This window comes from Pleurodeles waltl, chromosome 9 (assembly GCF_031143425.1).
Source record: "Pleurodeles waltl isolate 20211129_DDA chromosome 9, aPleWal1.hap1.20221129, whole genome shotgun sequence".
In the NCBI taxonomy this organism is placed as follows: domain Eukaryota; kingdom Metazoa; phylum Chordata; class Amphibia; order Caudata; family Salamandridae; genus Pleurodeles; species Pleurodeles waltl.
In genome coordinates, this window is record NC_090448.1 from 296,282,923 (window position 1) to 296,308,660 (window position 25,738).

The 25,738-nt window shown below is 43.1% G+C and overlaps 1 protein-coding gene across 1 annotated transcript in view; it reads left to right on the plus strand.

Annotated features, from left to right (window-relative positions):
- The window catches only part of LOC138258606 (high mobility group protein HMGI-C-like), a 129,240-nt gene that overhangs the window by 58,225 nt on the left and 45,277 nt on the right, over positions 1 to 25,738 (plus strand). Inside the window, exons 3-4 of the mRNA XM_069205957.1 lie at positions 15,969 to 16,052; positions 16,533 to 16,580. Of these exons, the coding sequence (XP_069062058.1) occupies positions 15,969 to 16,052; positions 16,533 to 16,580 (132 nt within the window). The remainder of the gene's footprint in view (positions 1 to 15,968; positions 16,053 to 16,532; positions 16,581 to 25,738) is intronic.

Sequence of the window (25,738 nt, forward strand, 5' to 3'; positions counted from 1 at the left end):
ATAATGGATTTCACATAGTTAGATATTCATTGCCTTTGTTTGCTCTACACCATGCTAACCACCATTAAATTATCATCATACTACTTATACAACTCTTTATCTCATCTATGCATTGATTCATATCTGAATAGCAGCAAAGATCATATGAGAATTAATAACTTATATCAGACAAAAACTCCTTTCAAATGATGTTGGTGGCAGTTCAGGCTGAACTGTTCCCATAAGGAACAGGGTCAAGACTGATTTGCATATGGCTGGAACCAAACTGGGGTGGCATGGTGAGCAAAAAAATGATGGATTAAACCCAGATCTTTGTGACTGGGGGTGAGTGTTTGCACTGTTCAGCATTCCGTTTAACATCCGTTCTTTTTGCTTTTGTTGCCCTAAGTGTGCCGGGTATGCCCAGGGGTGGGTCCCTGGCTCACTATGCCCCTGGAGTCAAGCTAGCCTGGCTGACGAAGGGTGTCACCCTAAAACCGGTTGAAGGATGCTTGTTTCTACTTGAGGGAGGACCTGGCTTGACAGTTTGGGCAGGACTGCTCCCACGAGGAACAGGGTCAAGACTGATTTGCATATGGCTGGGTCCAAACTGGGTGGCATGGTGAGCAAAAAAACAATGGATTAAACCCAGATCCTTGCAACTGGGGGTGAGTGCTTGCATTGTTCAGCAATCCGTCCATCATCTGTCCTTTTTGCTTTTGTTGCCCTAAGTGTGCCAGTTGTGCCCAAAGTGTGCCAGTTGTGCCCAGACGTGGGTCCCGGGCTCACTATGCCACTGGAATCAAGCTAGCCTGGCTGACGAAGGTTGATACTCTGAAACCTTTCCCAGGATGCTTGTTTCTGGGTGAAGGAGGACCTGGTTTAGGAGTTCGGGCTCAACTGTTCCCATGAGGAACAGGGTCAAGACTGATTTGCACATGGCTAGGTCCAAACGGGCATCGTGAGCAAAAAAACAATGGATTAAACCCAGGTCTTTGCGATTGGGGTGGGTGTGGGGTGGGTGTTTGCATTGGTCAGCATTCTGTCCATTGTCTGTTCTTTTTACGTTAGTGGTGCAAAGGCACAGATTCTGATGTATTCCATTCTGTGAAGCCTCACTGAGGTAAGCCTTTGTGAAATGTAACATGGTTAGGAAAGACTCAGATACCGCCCTCTGTATTTCTCTCTTAACGTTCCATAACAGTTATCAAATGTTGGTCTAATATCATAGTCAAACAAGTTTTATGGGTCTTTTTCTATAAAGTTTGGACTGCGTATATCAATATTGCTGGTGAGTAGTATGGGTTGCTCTGTATGGGAAAATAATTACATTTATCTTGACAAAAGACCTATTTCTGTTTTCAAAGCAGATTTAATTAACGGGCTTATAAATACAGAGGGAAGTTTCAGAGTCTTTCCTAACAATGATACATTTCGCAAAGGCCCACCAGCACATATCCCATTCACATCACTGTTTTTGTGAGCTCTCCAGACACTATTCATTCAGAACCTAGAGCAGTGTGACTTTAGTTTGAAAAGACAAATTCAGGCGTGCATGCTCTCCCCTCTAATTTGAAGGGCACAGAGTCCTACTTTTAAGTTTAGAGCCTTAACTGGGTCATGCAAATGCGTTCGAACAATCTCCAGCTCAACTTCAATATAACATAAAAACCATGAAGCCAAGACAAAAAATTGAAGCACTTGAGAATCAACAAACAAACATATCTGTGAGTTAATACAATGATAACACACAAGGAGAAGAGGCGAGCTGGGGAAAAACACAAAAGAGGAAGGATTTTCTTATATGTTGTAGAGAGGTTGAACATAGCTCAAATGCCTCAACAGACACCCACGTACCTTGATCCATATATGTACCTGCCCTCGTGCTCCCAGTATCAAGTGCTTTCGGAGGACCTCTTCTTTTGGTTGGTATGCTACGAGGACAGTATTTCTGACTATACCTTAACCAAGATCCTGGTAGCCATGGGTAGGGATACTGGTGACGCAGGAATGAAGGTTTTACATTTATTGCCGCATAAACGTAGTATTGCAATAATCATGTGTGACTTTAACCGAACTAATAAAGATTGTACGGGGACAAAATGTGCCCTCAGAGTAGTTTGCCATCATTTATAAGCGTGCTTTATATAACGTGATGTATTAGAAATGTACTAATCCGACATAATCGTAAACGTGTGTCATGATTTGCTCGTTTAAAATGTATTACCTTAGCCTAACTTTAGTAGAGGCTTCGGCCTAGTTGCTTTGTCTCACGGTTTCGATGCTCGTATTTTTCCACTGTGCTGAATAAACGCGTATTCTTGCTTGAAGCTGTACTTTTCCAGTGGGCTCGGTTCACATGCTTATCTTAAGGTTTCATGCCAGCAAGGCATCTTCTTTTTCTCTCCAAGGTCAATCTGCAGGTGCGGACAATGGAAGCTCTGAGAGTGAGCTAATGGACATAAAATGTTGCAACTTGCGTACCCGACTCCAAGGATAATGTATGCTAAAGTAAAAGCTTGCAGACTGTTGTTTTCGATTGGTCCAAAGGATAATGTATGCTTAAGTAAGAGCTTGTAAATTGTTGTTTTGATTGGTCAATTTGAAGCTAACCTATGAACTCTCCAATGGAAGACCCTACTGGATTTGAACTGTTGTCTATAAAAATCAGGTGCACGAGGAGAAAGTGGCCATTACAGCCATTCCGCCATTATAGCCCATTACGGACTTGTTGCATCCATCGAGCCAATTGATGAGCGACGCCATTTTGACGGAGACCCTGATGCTTTCTCTAATCGAGGGAAAGAGATTCTTGCCCTAGAGACTTTAACTTTGATTCGTCCCTTGCATGAAGTAAAGTTGTCCTTAGCCTTGCCGCCGTGAGGCAATTGCCCCGTCCACCCTACCCTTTGCCCCGTCCAATGCCGATCGAATCTGGTACCTGCGAGACGAAGACTTCCTTGAATGCTGATTGAATTTGGTAAATATGAAAAGATATAAATGTACAATTGCATTGTGTTTCCTTTTAGGTAACCAACTGCTGATTTTGATTAGTGCCCTAGTTAGAAGTTTTCCAAATTAATGTTGCTAAATTGTTTTGCATGAAGTCCCACATGCTGATGCTAATTTGAGGTTAGGTGAGGAGACATTCGATGCACGATGCAATTTGAGACCTTGTTATGCTGATCAATGTATGCAATTAGCTCATTACAGATTATTGTTCTAGTAGCTTGCGTTGCCACTATAGAAGGCATTGTTGTTCAATTGCTGCATAGATTACATCTCTTCCGTAGACATGGACAGATATTAATGTTCATTTACATTTATCACTTGGTGTTGAGACATATTTACATTGTGCTAGCTTTGTTAATATAGGGAAATAAATTGACTAACTTTGCATAAAACTGGTGTGGTTATTCGCGGCCGAAAGGTCACGGTTTCGTCGAACGATGTCTGGATTAATTGTGAGATGTTATGTTGTTCGTGATGTTGCTTATGTTCGTTACTGATTAATGATTATCGAGTATTGAATTGACAAGATTGATCTTCTCTCGAGTAAGGAGAGTCCCACTTGGTCAAAAGATTCATCGACCTAAAAGAGCGTCCAAAACACAGGTAAATTGTCAATATTGAACGCTCTATCAGTAGATGGTAGCAGAGGACGGTTCACGCCCTTTGGGACCCCTACTCAAAAGGTACATGGTGTTAGATTAGTGGTTTCGCCCTTTGGGACCGCTTTGAGAGGTTAAATTGGATTTTTCTATGATAAAACAGATTGAGAGAATGATGATGGGCTAGTCCACCGCGACTTTCCCGGGATCTCGGAGCTTGCGAATGGAAAGAATGGAGGTGTGAGATCAGCGTAGGCGGTACTGGTGATGGTATGAATGAAGTTAGGGTTTTGCGCTTGCCCAGCTTATTGCCGCAGATTGAGTGAAAAGGTTGCGAGGATTTTTTTTTTTTTTTTAGAGAATAGCGGAGGTGCGACTCCGAGTGTAGAAGTAGGGAAGTCGTCGAACTTCATAGAGGATAGCGGAGGTGCGACTCCGAGTGTGAGAGTAGGGAAGTCGTCGAACTTCATGTGCGTCTGGCGCTTTGTGCGGAAAAAGGTCCACGTGGTTGTTGTTGTTGAGACGGGCCCTGCGAGGTCAAGAGACTCCGGAGTATGTTGAAAAGTGCATGAGACACTTGTTTATGTTGTGGTCTGGTCGGTTTAATAGGTTGATCGGGCGTGGTCAACGAGTCGGTACGTGTGTCAAGGGAGTGAAAGAAACTTCGACTTCGGGCTTTGACAAGATTCTAAGTGCACTAGAATAGATCATTGACAAGTTGAGAGTAGGTCCGCGGGTCAGATCTGCTTGCGAATGTGGGGACCGAGAAAGACCGAATAGCGGCCGAGGCTGGTGAAAAGTCCCTAAGGTCCTGAAGCGATTGTGTTACCCTTCCTGTAGTAAACCGACAGATCTGTTTTCTTATTATTTTGGTTGCTCGCAATACATGCTAAGTTGTTACGAGAGGAGGTGAGTGAAGGAGGATAAACCGCGAGGCTTTGTCAGCCGCAGTGTGTGTGAGACGTCACTAGGAGCCGCGCTGGGATAGGTTGGTTGTAGGGACGGGTCGCGCACGGACTGGACGCAGTCTGTGGGACTCGATTGGAAGGGGAAAGGCAGGTGAAGAGTATTCCGGGAATAAAGTCACACTATTGATTACAAATTTTGTGAAAATAAAGACGAGAAAATGAAGTTCTTAAAAGCATTTAAGAGTGCGATGAAGGGAGAGTCTTACATTAAAGCGAGCGTAGGAGAAGAGACGCCGCCCGAAGGTACACCAGCTTACATCGTAATGGAGGAAAGGGGAGTAGCTCCGTGCCTTTGGCTAAAGCAATGGCACAAGCTGACAGAGAAACATGGGAGCGTAGCATTCCCGATCCACGGGACATTCAATATAAGGATTCTAGAAAATTTGAGATTCGCGATGTACGACATGAAGGTACCTCCAAGGCCAGCACAGTTTGAGGCTCTAGCAATTTGGGAGCTAATGGCTAGACAGCAACAGCAAAAGAAGTTCGAGACCAGGATAAGAAAGGTAGAAAAGACATTAGCAGATGCTAGGTGGGACAATGCACAGAAAGTGTGGAGGTCAGATGTATTGCAGGGGATAAAGTTGTTTCCCGCAATCGCTAAGGAGGAAGAAGCGACAGGCAAGAAAGCTACCTGTAAGACCGACAAAAGGTGTTCCAAAGATAGAGATGATGAGTCAGAGGATGAGGAGTTCATCACGCAGTTGCTGAACGATCGTCCACCACCTTATGCAGAGAATGAACAAGGTCCAAGTACCAGTTCTGCCCCTCCGGCACAGGTACAGAGAAATGAAACCCCGAGTTCAGAAACGACATCGGGATCTAAGGACCCGAGTCTACTGTTCACACCGCAGATACCGCAGGTTAGGAGAATATACCCAGATGTGCCCGCATTGAAACCAGCAGGGAGTTATCAGCCGCAGATCCCAAGGTACTACAGCAGTGATCCCGGTGCGGGAATGGTTCTAGACCCCACCGTAACGGGAATGCAGAACGGTCACAACCAGACGCTGGCACAGGCTGAATCAACCCAGCTTTCAATGCCCCAAAAGCAGATGCAGGGGGGAATTGCACATGCTCAGATGACGGGGAGTCAAATGGGCATGCCGGCAATGATGACCCATGGTGTGGGGATGAACATGCCTCAGAGCACGGGGAGTGGACAGAACCCAGATGCGATATCACTGCCCATAACTGTAGGTCCACCGGTACCTTTATACGTTCAGCCTGCTAACTCGGGTATGAGCGGCCAGGGATTATTGATGCAGAGTGGGATGGATAGGAGGTGCATAGAAAACACTCCAGGGATAACTCCGATAGTGGCTCAGTCAACTGGATCAGGATCATTGATGGAGTTTGGCCCAATGTGCGCTCAGTCAACAGTGGTAAGGTCGAGTCCTCCGCTGGTGATACCGCTGTCATCACAAACTGAGAAGTTGCCGCAACCATCAATGGCAGTCGACGTGAATGCTACACTGATGGGGTTGAATGCGCAACAGCTGACGCAGTGGTTCAACAGTTTGAACTCTACGCAAAGACCAGTCAGTGGAAAGGGAGAGGACCACCTGAATAGGGTCAGGTTGAACATGGAAGCAGGAGAATTGGTGGAAGGGACCATGGGTGTGAATAGGTTGGAGTCCTACACAGAAGAAGAGCTAAGGTACCTGTGTCCCAGGATCACAAGGGAGGTGAATAAGATACATAGAAGGTTGCAGGAAATAGCCGATAAGAATGGGGTTGAGATAGACAAGATGAAACACCTGAGCAGGAGCTATAGACTGGATTTTGAAACCACAGACTTTGAACATATGAGGTCGGCAGGTATGAAAACACACCTTAGAGAATTGCTGCAGAGTGCACAAGTGTGGAGGTGTCTAGACAAATGGGAGAGCAAATGGGTAAAGAGAAAGGAAAAGAAAAGGGACAGTGTTCCAGAGAACAACGAGAAAAGACGACAGAGCGGTGATGCAGTAACTATGTTGCCAATGAGAGAGACGGCAGGGGGAAAATTGATACATGTACCGTGGCACAGAAGCGACATTCAGTCCTTTACAGACGATTTTCCCAAGCTGAGAGAGAAGCCGATTGAATGGTATCAGCAGACTGATAGGTTTGTGAAGTTGGCAAAGTGCCTTTGGGAAGATCTGAACACCCTCCTTGAGATTGTGGTCCCGGCAGATTTGTGGGAAGACTGCAAAAGAGCTGTAGGTTGGCCGACGAGTGAACCAGAAAGAGACAGGAATACAGGTGCACCATCACCTATGGTAATGAGTTTGTACTATAAGGTGATTGAGCACTTGAAGACAAAGGTTCCAGCGAAAAATGTGGATTGGCAGAAAATTGATCGGACGGCCCAAGAGGCTAAAGAGTCGATTCACAGCTATTATGAGAGGTTGTTGAAGGCGTTCAAGAATTACAGTGGTACAGAATCCATAGAGCAAAAAGACATGCTTCATTTTGTGTTCAGATTTGTGGAAGGGCTGAGACCAGAGATAAGTCAGATGATAAAATCGCATTTGATTTGCTGGCAGTCGAAACCAATTGATGAGGTGTTGACGTATGCGAAATACTGTAGTGACGAAATTGAAGTGAAGCAGAAAAAGTTGAAGGAGAAACTGATGGTGATGCAGCTTAAGGCAGCTCAGACAGGCTTGCAAGGGTTGCAAGGGTTTTCACAGCAGGTGCCGCAACCGCAGCCGCAGTTACAGGGAAACATGGCGTTTCAGCCACAGGCGAGAGGCAGAGGCAGGGGAGGTTTTGTGAATAATGGTCCGGATTTGAACACTGTTGTGACTGGTGTACAGGCGATGAAAAAGGTGATGCCGTGTCACGTGTGCGGGATCGTCGGACATTGGAAACGCGAGTGCCCGATGTTGGTGCAGGAAGGTGCAGGTGTTGGTCAGCAAAACAATGATGTCAATGCATTACAGACAATGAGGGGACCGAAAATGAGAGGTCCGAACCCAAACTTTCAAACCATAAACCAGCTGCAAGGATTACAGCCCATGCAGCCGCAGCAGATGCAAATGCTCCGTATTCAGGTAACACAAATGCAGCCAATGCAACAGCAGTTTCCCATGGTACCTAATCAGCCAATGCAAATACCCTTAGCACCAATGAATCAGCAGCAAGCGATGGTTCCTCCACAGGCATCGGGTCAAGTGATTAACACAAACAGCGCAGTGCAACAGTTCCCATTACACAGTGAGAATGGAATAAACGATGCATGGGAGAGTGAAAGCTCAGAAGAGGAGGGAAATTGTGTGCTTGCAGCATCTCTGGAAGTTGATCAGAAGGGTCCGTATGTGGAGGGAAGAGTGATGGGTTATCGTGTTTCATTCTTGGTTGACACAGGAGCCACACGTTCCACTGTTAGGAGCATTGAAGTGCCAGGTTTGCCCCTCTCAGGGAAGACAGTTAAGGTAGTGGGAGTAGCGAACAGGCACCTGACGAACCCAATTACTGATCCAGTACCAGTCAGCATTGGTAACTATCAAGGGACTCACAATTTTGTGGTCTGTGACTCAAGCCCAGTAGCACTGTTAGGGAGAGACCTATTGTGCAGATTGGGATGCTCGATCACGTGTTCGAACAATGGAATTACAATTGAGACGAACAGTGATGAAGAAGAGGAGGACAGCGAAGAAGGGGACAGCGTAGAGACTGTCGATGAAGCATATCCTTTGATTAGCCTTTTCCCAATGATAACTGAAGAGGATATCCCGGCTGAATTAAGGGAAACGGTGGGAAAAGAAGTGTGGGATATGACAGGAAAGGAGGTGGGATTGGTGAAAGGAGTGGAACCAGTGAAAGTGACGGTAAAACCCAATGCAGTATTTCCCCAGACCCCACAATACCACATGGCACAAGATACTCTCATGAAAGTCGCCCAACTAATTGACGAATTTGTGAAACAGGGAGTACTGAAAGAAGTGTTGAGCAGTCCATGTAATTCACCAATCATGGGACTGATAAAGCCGAGTGGAAAGGTCCGACTCGTGCAGGACTTGAGAAAGATAAATGACATTGTGGTTAAATGCTGCCCTGTAGTACCGAATCCAGCTGTGATAATGTTCCAGATTCCTTGTGATGCTGAGTGGTTCTCAGTCATCGACTTGTCACAAGCATTCTTCTCGGTGCCTCTTCATGAGGACAGCCAGTTTCTCTTCTGTTTCAAATTCCTAGACAGGGTTTACAGTTGGTGCCGAATTCCTCAAGGGTTTTCTGAGTCACCATCGATTTTCAATCAGATTCTGAAGAAAGACTTGGAAACGTTAAAACTGCCATTCGAGTCGACCCTTGTGCAATACATCGATGACTTACTGGTCGCATCTAAGACAGAAAGTGACTGCACAACTGACACCATTGCCCTACTGAACCATTTGGGAGGAAATGGACACAAGGTGTCTCCTTCGAAATTACAGTTCTGTCAGAAGAAAGTGAAATATTTGGGCCACCAGATAGAGAAAGGGTCACGGAGAATAATGAAGGAGAGAATAACGAGCATACTTCATATGAGTCCACCAAAGACGAGAAGGGAGGTGAGGAAGTTTTTGGGGATGGTGAATTACTGTCGCCAGTGGATTCCTAACTTCTCGGCTCTAGCAAAGCCTTTACTGAAACTGACCCAGAAAGATGCGTTGGATGCAATTGAGCTGAAAGGAGATGAGATGGATGCTTTTATTGAATTAAAGGAATGCATGTGCAGGGCTCCAGCTTTAGGTATGCCTGATTACACAAAGCCTTTCACATTGTTTTGCCATGAACGTGATGCATGTTCTTTGTCTGTCTTGACACAGGCCCATGGCGGCATAAACAGACCAGTAGCATATTTTTCAGCTACTTTGGATCCGGTCGCAGCAGCACTTCCAGGGTGCTTGCGCGCCGTAGCAGCAGTTGGTATCAGCCTCACTCAGAGTGAAGGAATAGTGATGGGACATCCAGTAACAGTCATGGTCCCTCACTCAGTTGAAATTCTTTTGACCCGCTCCCGAACGCAACACATGACTGGAGCAAGGCTCACAAGGTATGAAACGATAATTCTGGGCTCACCGAATGTGCAGCTGAAAAGGTGCACTACGTTGAATCCGGCAACCTTGCTTCCTGGTGAAAATGCTGAAATTGAGAACGCTGAGGATGTTGAGCACTACTGTCTTCAGGTGACTGAATTTTGCACAAAACCACGACCTGACATCCGAGATACTAAGCTTGATGAAAATGATCAAATTGTTTTTGTCGATGGGTCATGTTTAAGAGATGCAATGGGAGTATTGAAAGCAGGATATGCTGTATGTACTGTAGCAGGTGTCCTGGAAGCGTCCTGGCTTCAAGGAGTCTATTCTGCACAAGTAGCAGAGCTTGTAGCCCTTACAAGAGCATGTCAACTGTCAACATTGATGAAGGTTACCATTTACACTGATAGTCAGTACGGGTTTGGGATTGTGCATGACTTTGGGCAACTGTGGTCGCAGAGAGGTTTCCTGACTTCTTCAGGGTCCCCAGTGAAAAACGGGGAGAGAATAAGGGAATTGTTACATGCCATTCAAATGCCAGCCGAAATTGCAGTGGTAAAGTGTAGTGCGCATACAAAAGGACAGGACTATGTTTCCCTGGGAAACGCATATGCGGATCAAGTCGCAAGATTTTGTGCCTTGAACTGTATATTACTAAAAGATGAATGGAACTCGATCACTGAACCAGAGCTTGAACCAGCCGAAGCATTTGCTTTGAAGGTCGTAGATACCATGGATGAACTAAAAGCATTACAGAATAGTGTCAGGGAGGATGAAAAGGCTTCCTGGATTAAATCACAATGTGTACAGAGACCAGATGAGCTATGGGTTTCAAATGAGGGAAAATTTGTCTTACCGAATAGTCTCTTATCGCAGCTAGCGCGGTTCTATCATGGGCAAGCTCACCTAGGGAGAGATGCCATGATAAGATTGTTCAAAACTGATTGGTTTAACCGCAGATTTCGACAAGTTGCAGAAGCCGTCTGTCACCGATGTGTCACTTGTCAGCAGATGAACCCAGGAAAGGGAACAGTTGTGAATATGGGACACATAGGCAGAGCAGCGGGACCATTTAGCCGAATGCAGATGGACTTCATTGAGATGCCTGTGCATGGTGGTCTGAAGTATGTGTTGGTGATTGTGTGCATTTTTAGTCACTGGATTGAAGCATACCCCACACGTAGAAATGACAGCCTGACAGTTGCTAAGCTATTGTTGAGAGAGTTAATACCACGTTTCGGATTCCCGATCTCTTTAGAATCAGATAGGGGAAGTCACTTCAATAACGAGGTGATAAAGTTACTTTGCGAAGCGCTGAACATTGAGCAAAAGCTGCACTGTAGCTATCGTCCCGAAGCATCAGGACTGGTGGAACAAATGAATGGTACCCTGAAATCAAGAATGGCGAAAATATGTGCCTCGACAAATTTGAAGTGGCCTGACGCATTGCCTTTAGTGTTAATGTCAATGAGAAACACCCCTGACAGGAAGACTGGACTGTCTCCGTACGAAATTCTCATGGGCAGGGCTATGAGACTTCAGGCAGTTCCCGCAAACATGCTTTTGAATATTACAGATGATATGGTGTTAGACTACTGCAAAGGTCTGGCTGACGTGGTTCGCTCTTTCTCTCACCAGGTGGAAGCGACCACCTTGCCACCGATCCAAGGTCCAGGACACACACTGAAAGCAGGTGACTGGGTCGTGATAAAGAAGCACGTCAGGAAATCGTGTCTGGAACCCCGTTGGAAAGGCCCTTTCCAAGTGATCCTGACCACAACTACTGCTGTGAAGTGTGCGGGAGTTCCCAACTGGATTCACGCCAGTCACACAAAGAAAGTGTTGTGTCCTACAGAAGAGGAAGTTGAAGCTCTGAAACTGCCAATACCTGATAAAGTGCCGAGCGCTGTGGCAGAGCAAACTAGAACTAACAGCGAACAGACAGTAACAGAAGAGAGAGAAACATTCTCTGAGGACGAAGCAACCAACTCACTTGGGGAAGACCAAGGAGGAACCTCAGACAGCGACCAAGAAGCTGAGGGTAGCAAAGAGCCTGAAGCAGCCGAAAGTGACAAAGAGCCTGACGAAAGTAACGGGCTCGAAAGAGGTGAGAAAGCAGGAGAGCCTGATCAGAGGAGGGCTTTCCCAGAAGAAGACGGTACAGGAAAAGAAAAGGAAAGCGTGACCGATTCCCAAGAAGAAGGGGATAAAGAAAAACAGAACGAGAGTGTTCAGTCTTCTTCGGAAGAAAGTGCAGGTCCATCAAATGGTCACGGTGCGAGGAAAAGACCGAACATATCACCGGAGAAACTGAGAACGAGGAGAAAGTCGATAGACTGTGAAGGGCCGAAAGTGAAAGAAAAGAGAAAGGAAGTGTCTGTCGTGGTACCAACGTCCAGTGGAGAAAAAGACTTGACCAAGGAGGAGAGTACCAGCGAGGCAGAATCAAAGAGAGAGGCAAAATTGAAAAGGAAAAGAATACCAAACAGAAGGTATTCTGGTCCAGAATGGGTGTATGCAGCCAATGACGATTGGGCTGACGAGTTTGTATCTCTTAGCCTCGAGAACGAAGAGGAAGAGATACCAATAGAAAAGAAAAGTTTCCTAGACGCTGTTGATTGAAAGGCTGGTAAAGGACATTGCTTGATATACAACCAGCTGACAACTGGCTAAAAGAGACATTGCTAAATCGGATGAGACATTTGTTAACCGGATGAGACTTTGATAACCTGATCGACTTTGAACCGAATTGAGACTTTGCTGCTAACTGATAGTGACTGGCCTCCTGAAGAAGAACGGTGTGCACATTGCGCTTGTACAGCTTTGTAACAAATTGCTACCTCGTTTTCTTTTATAAGTGTTTTCGGCTCTCTGATTCTATACAGATCATGTCTAGGTACGCTACACAGAACGGTAGAATGAAATATTGTAAATATGTGTGTGTCGGCTTATTAGTTGCATGTATAATAATAATAATAGCAATGGTGCTTGGAATGCGTGGAAAGGGGTAGAGTGGGAAAATTGATGCTACTACTATTGTTCCTGTTCCTGTTACTGAACTATCTGCCTTGAAAAGACTAGAATTAGATGAGAGACAATTGCATGAGAAGAAAGAACTTTCATATAACGTTTTCTATCGCTTACTAACAGAGTATGTGGAGACTATGGATGCGAAAGACTGTTATGTGTGTACACAGATACCGACATCGGTAACGGAAGGGGTGACTTATCATCACATGCCCCTTACGTATGGGATTACATGTAGTATAGTAACTTCTAGATTTTATGGGCAGACTAACATACAGTATTTTTATTCAAATTATGATGTTACCTTTGCTTATGTGCCTATAATCACACAGCTAAGCCAGACTGCTAAAGATTGGGACGCTAAAATAATGAGGGAATTTTTCGAGCCAATGCAACCTTTTGAAACGGCTCACGCTCATAGGGAAAATCTTACCTGCTCGCTTACTGCAACAGAAATAAGCTTCTTAGATCGCACAGATGATAGAAGGGCGCAAATGAATGCGAAATTAGAAAAGGAACTACACGAAAGGACCTCAGTAGATAATTATGCTTTTGCTGCAATAAAATCACAAGGGAGAATAGCTTTAGATGCTTGGCATGTAGGGAAATTTTGCATATATCGTGGTGAGTCTTATTACGATAATATTTTTGTGGGTGCGAGTGATGCAAACACACGTTTATCTTTAAGGCCAAATGGACATTCATGCTGAACGGACTTGACCCTGTCATACCGGGTGTATATTACATTTGTGGGCATAATGCCTATTATCGTCTTCCAAAGGGATGGTGGGGGAGATGTTATTTGGGTATAGTGTTCCCAAAGGTTTATCAACTGGATGACCCTTCGGTACTTCCAAAGGCGTCTGGATCCCATCGTATCCAGAAAAGAGAGACCGCAACTGCTGTGGTAGGAGATATATTTGGAGCCATGATTCCTTCATTAGGAGTTGTGTTGAATTCCATCAAAATACGAAAGTTGTCTACTATAGTGGATAACATGTTGACAAAGTTTTCAGGTGCTATAATCCTGATGGATGCTGAACTTGCAGCGGAAAGAGCTATGACTCTTCAAAACCGGCTTGCCTTAGACATTCTTTTAGCAAAGGATGGCGGCGTTTGCAAAATGCTTGGTGCACGACACTGTTGTACCTACATACCTGACAATAGCGTGAAAATTAAAACAATGCTTGCTAATCTAACAAAAGAAAGTGCAGATTTGAAGGAACTGAAAGAACCAGGAGTTTGGGAGAAGGTTGGAAAAGGGATTGCATCAGTGGGACATTGGTTAGGGGGAATTTGGAATGGAATTTTGATGAAAATAATACAGGGAATACTAATAGTACTAATGTGCATTTTTGGAATTTGGGGAATAAAAAGGGGAATAATAATGATAATGGAAAGAATTAAGAGAAGGAAGGAAGAGAAGATGATGAAAAGAATGGCAGAAGAATACAAAGCGAGAACAAGGGGAACAAAAAGGCAAAGAGAACTGACAGAATTTTAATGGAATAAAATTTGTGGGCATGTTTTGTGTGATGACAAGTAGTCATCAGAGGAGGGATTGGTGACGCGGGAATGAAGGTTTTACATTTATTGGCGCATAAACGTAGTATTGCAATAATCATGTGTGACTTTAACCGAACTAATAAAGATTGTACGGGGACAAAATGTGCCCTCAGAGTAGTTTGCCATCATTTATAAGCGTGCTTTATATAACGTGATGTATTAGAAATGTACTAATCCGACATAATCGTAAACGTGTGTCATGATTTGCTCGTTTAAAATGTATTACCTTAGCCTAACTTTAGTAGAGGCTTCGGCCTAGTTGCTTTGTCTCACGGTTTCGATGCTCGTATTTTTCCACTGTGCTGAATAAACGCGTATTCTTGCTTGAAGCTGTACTTTTCCAGTGGGCTCGGTTCACATGCTTATCTTAAGGTTTCATGCCAGCAAGGCATCTTCTTTTTCTCTCCAAGGTCAATCTGCAGGTGCGGACAATGGAAGCTCTGAGAGTGAGCTAATGGACATAAAATGTTGCAACTTGCGTACCCGACTCCAAGGATAATGTATGCTTAAGTAAAAGCTTGCAGACTGTTGTTTTCGATTGGTCCAAAGGATAATGTATGCTTAAGTAAGAGCTTGTAAATTGTTGTATTGATTGGTCAATTTGAAGCTAACCTATGAACTCTCCAATGGAAGACCCTACTGGATTTGAACTGTTGTCTATAAAAATCAGGTGCACGAGGAGAAAGTGGCCATTACAGCCATTCCGCCATTATAGCCCATTACGGACTTGTTGCATCCATCGAGCCAATTGATGAGCGACGCCATTTTGACGGAGACCCTGATGCTTTCTCTAATCGAGGGAAAGAGATTCTTGCCCTAGAGACTTTAACTTTGATTCGTCCCTTGCATGAAGTAAAGTTGTCCTTAGCCTTGCCGCCGTGAGGCAATTGCCCCGTCCACCCTACCTTTTGCCCCGTCCCATGCCGATCGAATCTGGTACCTGCGAGACGAAGACTTCCTTGAATGCTGATTGAATTTGGTAAATATGAAAAGATATAAATGTACAATTGCATTGTGTTTCCTTTTAGGTAACCAACTGCTGATTTTGATTAGTGCCCTAGTTAGAAGTTTTCCAAATTAATGTTGCTAAATTGTTTTGCATGAAGTCCCACATGCTGATGCTAATTTGAGGTTAGGTGAGGAGACATTCGATGCACGATGCAATTTGAGACCTTGTTATGCTGATCAATGTATGCAATTAGCTCATTACAGATTATTGTTCTAGTAGCTTGCGTTGCCACTATAGAAGGCATTGTTGTTCAATTGCTGCATAGATTACATCTCTTCCGTAGACATGGACAGATATTAATGTTCATTTACATTTATCACTTGGTGTTGAGACATATTTACATTGTGCTAGCTTTGTTAATATAGGGAAATAAATTGACTAACTTTGCATAAAACTGGTGTGGTTATTCGCGGCCGAAAGGTCACGGTTTCGTCGAACGATGTCTGGATTAATTGTGAGATGTTATGTTGTTCGTGATGTTGCTTATGTTCGTTACTGATTAATGATTATCGAGTATTGAATTGACAAGATTGATCTTCTCTCGAGTAAGGAGAGTCCCACTTGGTCAAAAGATTCATCGACCTAAAAGAGCGTCCAAAACACAGGTAAATTGTCAATATTGAACGCTCTATCAATACATACCTGAAGAGAGTTCACTTTTGGTGGTTTTGTCATGGTTCAGTATATCTCATGCCAACATACCTCTAGTTTACCGACAACAGGAACAGGCCCACATTTGCTGAAGCACTGATGATTGCCAATCTGATAATAATTCTCAGTTTTTCTCTTCAATCAGGAGCCTGCCAGCCCTCCCACTCAGAAGAGACCCAGAGGCAGACCCAAGGGAAGTACAAAGAAAAGCCACTCACAGAAACCGGCGGTAAGTCTCACAAGCTCCTTCATATTCACTCTGTCAGTAAACAAAGGTAGAAGGTGGTGAGCAACATAAGTTGGTGGCACTCAGTTGGGCACATAACATTTACGTACAGGCTTGGTTTAGATCACATGATATGCAAATCCATCATTTAGCACTATATTTTAGCTTGAAATGTGCCGTCACATCAATTTTTGATGCAAGGACCTGTTTCAAGCTAAGAAAAAGCTTGAAAAATACAGTTGTCATGGATAACAGTGGCTCATGTTCTGGTTGTTTATGTTGTTCCTAAGCCACTGACCAACACATTTGCCTCAAACGGATCTGTAATTACCAAATGTGGCATAACGGCATAATTTCACGAATGTCAGGAACATTTCCAAGGTTATGGAAATGATGCTGCCGTAGTTTAAATTTTACCCAGCACTGCTAAGCATGATGTACAGAAATATAGAACACATTCTAAACTCAATTTTTCTTTATCAGGTAGACGCACCAGCCCAGAAGAGGCCAAGAGGAAGACCCCGAAAATGGGTGAGTAGCATTTCTTGTCAATCCTCGTCAGATCTACTTCTTTCAATCACTCCTCGAGTGATGTATGGTGATAAAAGATGATGCACTCTAATGTATGATACATATAGCAGTTTTAAGGCACCATTACTCCTTCATGCTCCTGACATTTTCTCCACACTCCTCACTACTCCACACTCCTTCCACTCCAGTAATAAGTGCACTAGGTAAATGAAAGTGCCCTCCTATGGTTTGGGAGCAGTCCATTCCACAGCGTCTCTGCTTGTCTTTCTAGCTCTGAGTGTTTTGAGGAGGAGTAAAGAGTGAAGTGTGCAGCCATGGAGAAATTGCACAAATGATTGCGGAAGAAGATTAGGAAGAAGTAGAGCTCATGCCCTAAAATGGCTGTTATATGTGGTTTTTCAATGAACTAGTTCACTAAAAACATGATGGGACCCAAGGTTATATAAGAGCTTCATATGACTTAAGGAAGAGCACACTTGATACCTGCAGGTAGGAGTGTGGGACCCTTTGAAAAGAGACAGAGAAAGAGATACACAAGACCTACGGCATAATGAAACTTGAGGGGGCCCATGCAAAGTACATGGAGGGCTCTTGTTGCCCCCCTTCCTGACTCAGCTCTCAGGGTAGGGGCCTGCCATCCATTCACAGTACCGACCAGTGTGTGGTGTGGAACTGCGTGCTGTTTAGGGGTCCCCCTGGAGCTCAGGTCACTTCCGCAACATAGGAGCCACGGGGCTAATGTTACTCCATTGCACAAAACCTGTAAATGGTTACTCAGGAGCAATATTAGCTATCTTGGCCCTTATTACAAATCGGGCAGAGCAGAATTCCGAAATGGAATTCCACCAAGCCCAAACAAGAATGGCACAGTGTTTTTGTGCCAATTTTCCCAGGATGCAGGAGAACCATATCGGATTTTACTTGCCAGAAAAACAATCTGGCCATTTTTTTCGACACTTTTAACGCCTGCTCACCGCAGGCGTTAAAACGGGGCATGCCTTTAAATTCACTGGGCCCCTATGTACACTGTACGAGTGGCGCCAACATTTTGGTGCTACTCCTGCAGAGTACATCAATAGTGTCAGGAATTCTGACACTATTGCCTCATACCCTGCGACATGGTGCGCTGTATTTTAAATACGGTGCACACATGGTGGCAGTAGGGGGGCGCTAAGGGGTGCAATGAAAGTGGCTCTGCATTGGGTGCAGCGCCACTTTTCTTTTCCTAAATCAGCCCCTGAGCATAATTGACACACTGAGTCTGCAGGTACCATGTTGCAGGAGTCAGTTCTTCTGTCTTAAAGGTAATCAGGAATTCTTTGGATTCTTTGATACTGCACCTAGTTGTATTTTTTCCATGGAGATTTATGTTCACTGTGGAGATTTATTCATTTCACCTTATCGTAATATTTCAGTACGCCTGATTGAACTAACTCGATATAGCGTTTTAACACGCTTTCAATCTTAGCAGGGTCAGCGCGCACCGGCAGATAGCCTTTGGATACATCGTATTGTCAGTGTCGATATTTTGCATGTCGTTGCACACAGACACGCTTTTCCTTTGAAGCATTCGCTTTTAGGTATTACTATGTTTATCTTGCATGGGAGCATTCTGACATGCCGGCTTTTGAATTCAAATGTTTCTGTTCTACTGGGGTTCGGACACCGTCATTTATTGTTTTCATAGTCACATGTGGGCTAAGCCACTTGCTAGAAATGCGTTTGTTCTTTCAATTTATAGACATGTTTCACACATAATCATCATAGTTGTGGCGCCATTGTTTGCCTCTTTGCACTGGTTTATTGGTTTATCACCACAATTGCACTTTTGCTGCACGGTCAGCCCTAATTGGTATAGTTTTTTACCACAAATTTTTGCATGATTGATTAGTTCCCATGATACGTTGTGATAGCGTTTCAAACCTTGGATTACAGTTACCCCTGGTGAAGGGGTTTACCCCAAATGCATTGGGCCTACGATGAAGTGGGATACCATTGTTTACGGTACTCCTACATTGTAATACACCGCAGATAGATGTTTGAGTAGCATCACATTTGAATATCTAAGCCTGGTCAATTCAAGACTTCAATAAAGGAACATAATTGAAGAATTGGACACGATTGTTTTGATTTGATTGCCAGCAACTCATCTTGTTCACATGGAAATCCTGCAAGCCTGAAGGGAGTGTGTCTAAAGTCTGGCTAGCCATTCAGTCACCAGCAACTGACTATAGATTTACACACATGTTCGCGACACAGCACGCATCAAGGCTACACACCATAAACATTAATTATCAACATTGATAAAATGTTGAAGTTTTTTAATTTCGGAGTCCATTCTGCTACTACTTGAATTTTCTGCCCTACAGCTTTAGTTTGCACCCATTAATTATGCCTTTCGTTATGATTGTACATATTTCTGAAAAGAAAGCTGATACCTTAGTGTATGCCACAGACGAAGCATTAGAAAGCTGTTAATTAGTTCAAGAATCTAGGTTCTTGTGGCCTTGGGCTGGTGGTGGCCAAGAGGGATATTGCCCGCCTCTGGGGTTCTGAGACATGTCCCACTGTGGACGTGTGGAGGAGAGTCATGGATGGGTTCATGATGGGAGAGAAGGTGACCTATATATATAGAAGCTGCCCATGGAATTCAGGAAGATGTGGGGAGACTGGATGACATATTACACCCTAGATGTATAGCCGCTTGTTGAGTATTGGCTCGTGGGCCGCAAGGAGGGCCATATGCTATTGAATACCGAACGGACTCTGGACTAAGATGTGGGTAGAGGAGGAATGGGATTGGGGATTGCTTGAATTAGCAGTGGGTTCATGTGTCTGGGGATGGTTTGAGGGGTATGGAGGGGATTGTTCATGATATCTTCCTATTTCTGGTGCTTTAAATATATACTACTATGTAATGCTTACTTGGAGATGCTATGCACCTGTTGAAAGCCAAATAAAAAGATTAAAAAAAAAAAAGAATCTAGGACCTATGGAATGCAAGTGGTAACTATTAGCCAACAGCCTAAACAACTTGAATACTTAATTAGGAAAGGAATAAACCAGCATCTGCATGCTACTACTCTCATACAATACCAAACTTACTGCAAGAATTGGAATAAGAGAACTACTCCATCAAAACTGAACTAAGCAAGCTAATAGGTAACGAACCATGGAACACAGCTCTTGAAGACATGATGACTAAATTGGATTCATATGCTAAAAGGATTCATGAAATGAAATTAAGGAAATGTAAGTGTAAAACAACAGATTACAAACCAACTGAGGTGTACACTTGAGCAGAAGTATACTATCAAAAATGCATGTTCAAAAAACAAACCAATTTGTCATCAGAGGAGAGGCGCTGAGGGGGATACATTACCTAATTGTCAATCCATAGCTACCTCAACTTTAATCACAGATATAAACTGGCAAGTACAGCCTTGAAGGCAGCTCAATTAAAAAATACTTTTTAGTCCACAAGTGCGGCAGCAAACCATCAACCAGATCTATCAACATGGATGTCATTTAGGGGTCGCCAGAGTTCGCAGCTGCGTCCCCTTGGCTTTCCCCTTGTGACCCCTGGCATTGCATTTGCCGACCCCTAGCCTCAGAGGTGGCAAAATCAGTGCCACGAAAAATAGGACAGCTCGCCCTTGTTAGCGCGTAGGTCCTTAATAAGTAAACTTACAAGGGAACGCGCATAGCTCTATGAACCTTTTGACTCGTTTAAGATGTTCTTACCATAGCTCCAGAACAGCATCAATAATCATTACACAATTGTCAATAATCATTAGTCAAATCAATAATCAATAGAGTCAGCAAATGTCACGCACAATGACTTTCAGCCACGACTAACCACACCTTTAGTAAAGTTTAGTAAGGTTATTTCCCTTATATTAACAATGCTAAAGTCATGTAGATTAATCTCAATTTCAAATGAAACACATATAAAAAACAATACTAGTTGACCAAAGCAACGACAGAAACGCTATCTAATCAAGGCTTGAATCACAACACATTCTAAAGCCACGGTACAGATTAATAACAAAGTCAGCTGCAATAGCGATATATGATACATAAAATTCAGCAAGATAGTTCATCAACCATTTGTCCCTGCAATTTGTCAGTCGTCATGTGAATAGCCTCAACTAGCATCAGCATGTGGGGCTTCATGTGAAACAATTTAGAACACAAATTTTGAAAACATCGAACTAAAACAAAGCTGTTAAGACAGCGCAGCTGGTACCTAAAAAGAAAAGGCATAAAAATGCAATTCAGTCACAATGTCATATCTACCTATCCACGGTATGGGTCAGCAAGCAGAATCAGTCTTCGTCCTCAGGTCATCAGTCGATCAGCAAAGCATCAGGCCCCCAGTCAGAGAGTATGAGCCCAATGACACAATCTTGAGTCTCTTCTTCTCAATATCGGGATAAGATCTGAATAAGGTCTGCCCTCAATAATAGTATGACTAAGGTCTGAATAATTCTCCTCTGTCGTGTTGCTATATCAATGTCACCCAAACTATCCCCTAATTCCATATTGGTCAGTTAATCATAGTTATTACTCTACCCAATAATCTTTCTATACCAGTTCTATGAATTCTAATATTCTTTCTCCACACAACATTGATTGACGATGTCCTCATCAACCGGCTCGTCAGGTATCAAATTTGTTGCATCTTCGTCTCCAGTCAGTGTCTTAATTGTTCACGTCCTGGGAAAGAACCTCTCGCACACATTACACATAGGTTGTTATAATTTTAAGGACACTGTCTCCTGTTAGTCGGTTCTCATGAAAAGCTTTTGCTAAGCACTTTTAACAAGACAATGAACATTTCGCAGTTAGTTCACTCTGTCAGCATTTTTTATTAAACGCTAAGAAATACAGCTTCTGCATGAGGCCCGGTAAAACTAGGCCAAGAAACTCACTAAGTTAAGACCTACAATTAATAAGCTAGAACATACTTCATAACCCTCAATATGACATATTACTACATTAATATAAAACATTTTCAATATTTCATAAGTATTACAAATTATTTAGTACATTTTGTGAACACTGGCGGCTAGTCTTCGAGGTCACATTTTCAAAAGTGCACATTATTTTTCTCTGCGTTATTCATTTTCTACATAAATCATTATTCAAAATACATAGGCACTCATTAAACATTTCTAAATAAGACATCTGCTTCAGCAATCCCTCCTCTGATGACTAAATGTGTCATCACACTAATACCACCCACAATTTTATAATTCAATTTCTTTGACATTTTGTCTTTTCCCTGAATTTTCCCTATAAAATTTGTTCCAGTTTCTTTTCTTCCCTCCTCTGATTATTCTTAGTCCTTTTCAATTTAATTCTTTTACGTAATCCCCATATTCCTAATAGACAACCCACAACAATTAGCATTCCCTGTATTATTTTCAATAGTACCCCATTCCAAATGTTACTAAGCCAATTTTCCACCAACCCTTTCCCAAACACCTGGTTCTTTTAATTCCTTCAACTCACTAGTTGCAGTAGTCAGATTAGTAAGTAAGTATCTTATCTCTTTGCTATTGTTAGAGATATATGGGCAACAATGCCTAGAGTTAATCATTTTACAGACTCTGCAATCCTTCACTAAAAGAATGTCAAAAGCAAGACGATTTTGAATAGTCATAGCTATATCCGCAGCTAATTCAGTATCTATCAGGAGTATAGCCCCTGAAAAATTTGTCAGCATGTTATCCACAATAGTAGACAACTTTTGAATCTTGATCAAATTCAGGATAACTCCCACTGAAGGAATCACTGCACCAAATATATCTCACACAATCGAAGAAGAGGACTCTCTCCTCTGTCTCTTATGATGTCATTCAGTCACTTTCAGAAACTTTTTTAAATCGTCCATCTGGTAAATCTTTGGGAAAACTATTCCCAAATAACATGTCCCATACCATCCGCTTGGAAGACGGTAATAAGCATTAAGTCCACAAATATAATATATCTCCGGAATCGCAGGGTCTTGCCCATTCAACATAAATGTCCATTTACTCAGAAACAGCAACACATGCCTACATTCACTCGTATCCACAAATAAAGTGTCACTGCGCAATTTTGGCCTATATATACAAAGCTTCCCTAGGTGTGATGCGTCTAAAGCTAATTTCCCTTGCGTCTTAATTGCAGTGTAAGCATAATCATTCTTGCAAGTTCTCTTTTCTAAACCTTTTTCTAATTTCTCCTTCAGCTCCTTGCTCCCGTCATCAGTATGATCTAAGAAGCTCTTCTCTAAAGGTGTAAGCAAGCATGTCAGGTTATTTTTGTGCGCATAAGCTGTGCCAAACATTAAAGTAGGTTCAAAGAATCCTCTAACTAGTACTATGTCATTATCCTTCGCTATTCTATTTGAATACTTAATGATAGGAACACACGAGAACACAACATCGTGATTGGAGTAAAAATACTGAATATACTCCTGGTTATAGAACCTTGTTAGTAACTGCAACGTATTCTGTAAGTTAGTGGAAGACTATGATAGATGACTCCTTCCTCGACTGATGAAGGAATATGCATACACACAAGACAATCCTTTGCATCCATCGTCTCAACATACTCACTCAACAAGCGATAGAAAACGTTAGAAGAAAGTTCTCCTTGCGCATTAGCATAATCATGCAAATACTTCTTATCTAACTTAAACCTCTCCACAGCACTTAGTGTAGTAGTCTCAAAAGCAGAAGTATGGTTGGCTCCTTTCGCGTCAAGAACAGACATTCCCACAATCAATATTATAAACAATATTCCACATATAATTGCCAGTCCAATGCTTATATTTTTACAGCGCCTAGCATCTCTAACCTGCTTATCTTCATCAGCCATGATCTGTAAAGAATCAGAAAGCAGAAGTAACTTTGAAAACTTGCAGCAATAATAAAAAATAGACAATTCTTTCAGCAGTTCAGTTTCACTTGCAGGAACCCTTCTTCTTTGTCAAAATCAGTTAGCAGCTTTGTCAAATCAGGTTTCAAAAGTCAAATCAGGTTATCAAATGTATTTTCCAGTTTCTTTCAACAGTCTCTTTCTTCAAATTATTTTTTCTCAGATAGTCTCAACAGTTCAGCTCCTTGATCTTCTTCAGGTAACCTCAAAATATTGACTTGGAACTTCCCTATCAGAACAAAAAGACATAAACTTTGTTGCCATTCGTTTGTAGTTGCATATGCCCATTCAGGTCCTGCGTATCTTCGACTTGCTATTCTCTTTCTTTTCAACTTTCGATCACCATTCAGCTCTCCTTCACTTAGTTCTTCTTTTCTCGTAGTATCTACTTCTTCCCTATTGTAGGTTCAACAACCACCTCTTTCCTTTTCTACAGTTGCGATTTCGGCCAGTTATCTCCTTTCAATGAACCTTCTGTCAGCATTCTCTTTGGGATTGAACCTGAATCCTTTTCCTTCTCTGTGGTGTTTTCTCTTGACGAACCTGCAACTGGTTCAGGAGGAGTCAGATCACTTTGACTTTGATCCACCTCAACTCCTTCCCCTTCTGGGTTTGGCAATTGCTCTCTTTGTCTCTCAGAATCGTCTGTTTCTGGGAGAACCCCCTCTACATTAGGCTCTCTTGCTGTTTCAGTCCCAATAGGTTCCTCAGCACCCTCCTGGAGGTCTCCACCCTCGTCTCTCACAGGAGTGATGGAACCGTCTTCAACGAGCTCGGGTTCAGCTTCAGTTCTTCTTTGCTTCTGTTCCGGTGCTGTCATTTGTCTCACGGTTGTTTGTACTCTCAACAACGCTTCTTCGTGATCCAGTGGACATGCCACTTTCTTCGTATGACTTGCATGAATCCAGTTCAGGATCCCAGCACACTTCACAGCTGTCGTAGTCGTAAGGACCAGTTGGTACTGTCCCTTCCAACAAAGCTCCAAACACGTCTTGCGCGCCTGCTTCCGGACAACATCCCAGTCACTGGCTCTCAGGTTGTGCCCTGGGTCATGGATCGGTAGCAGTGTGGTGGCCTCCACCTGCTGAGAGAAAGAGCGGACTATATCAGCCAGACCCTTGCAGTAATCCAACACCATATCATCTGTAATGCTCACAAGTGCATTGTCTGGAACTACTGGCAATCTCATTGCTCTGCCCATGAGGATCTCATGGGGTGACAGTCCTATCTTCCTGTCAGGTGCATTTCTCATTGACATCAACACCAAAGGCAATGCATCAGGCTATTTCAAATTCGTAGCTGCACACATTTTTGCAATACTTGACTTCAAGGTACCATTCATCTGCTCCACTAATCCTGATGGTTTAGGGCGGTAACTAGAATGCAACTTTTGCTCGATGTTCAATGCTCCACACAGTAGTTTAATCACCTCATTATTGAAATGAGTTCCCCTATCTGATTCTAAAGAGATCGGAAACCCAAAGCGTGGTATCAGCTCCCTAAGCAACAGTTTTGCTACTGTGAGACTATCATTTCTCCGTGTAGGGTACACTTCAATCCAGTGACTAAAGATGCAAACAATCACCAACACATATCTCAAACCTCCACACACAGGCATCTCAATGAAGTCTAATTGCATTCTGCTGAATGGACCTCTTGCTCTTCCTATATGGCTCAAATTAACCACTGTCCCTTTCCCCGCATTTAATTGCTGACAAATGACACAGCGATGGCATACTGCTTCAGCGGCTTGTCTAAACTTGGGGTTGAACCAGTCAATTTTGAACAGACGTACCATGGCATCCCTTCCAATGTGCGCCTGACCATGTTAATAACTTGCCATTTGGGACAACAGGCTGTTTGGCAAAACCAACTGACCCTCTTCTGAAACCCACAATTCATCCTGTCTTTGAACACACTTCATTTTGCTCCATGAACGTTTCTCCTCTTTGTCAACATTACTCTGTAAAGATTTTAACTCTTCCAAAGTGTCAATTACTTTTAATGTAAAGCTTGTACATGTTGTGTCTTCCTTGGGTAGCAATTCCCACTTTTCCTTGAACGATATATAGTTCAATGCGCAAAACCTTGCGACTTGATCCGCATATCCATTTCCCAAGGAAACGTAGTCCTGTGATTGTAGATGTGCACTGCATTCACCCTTGCAATTTCTTCAGGCAGTTGAATTGCATATAACAACTCTTTTATTCTCTCACCATTTCTCACTG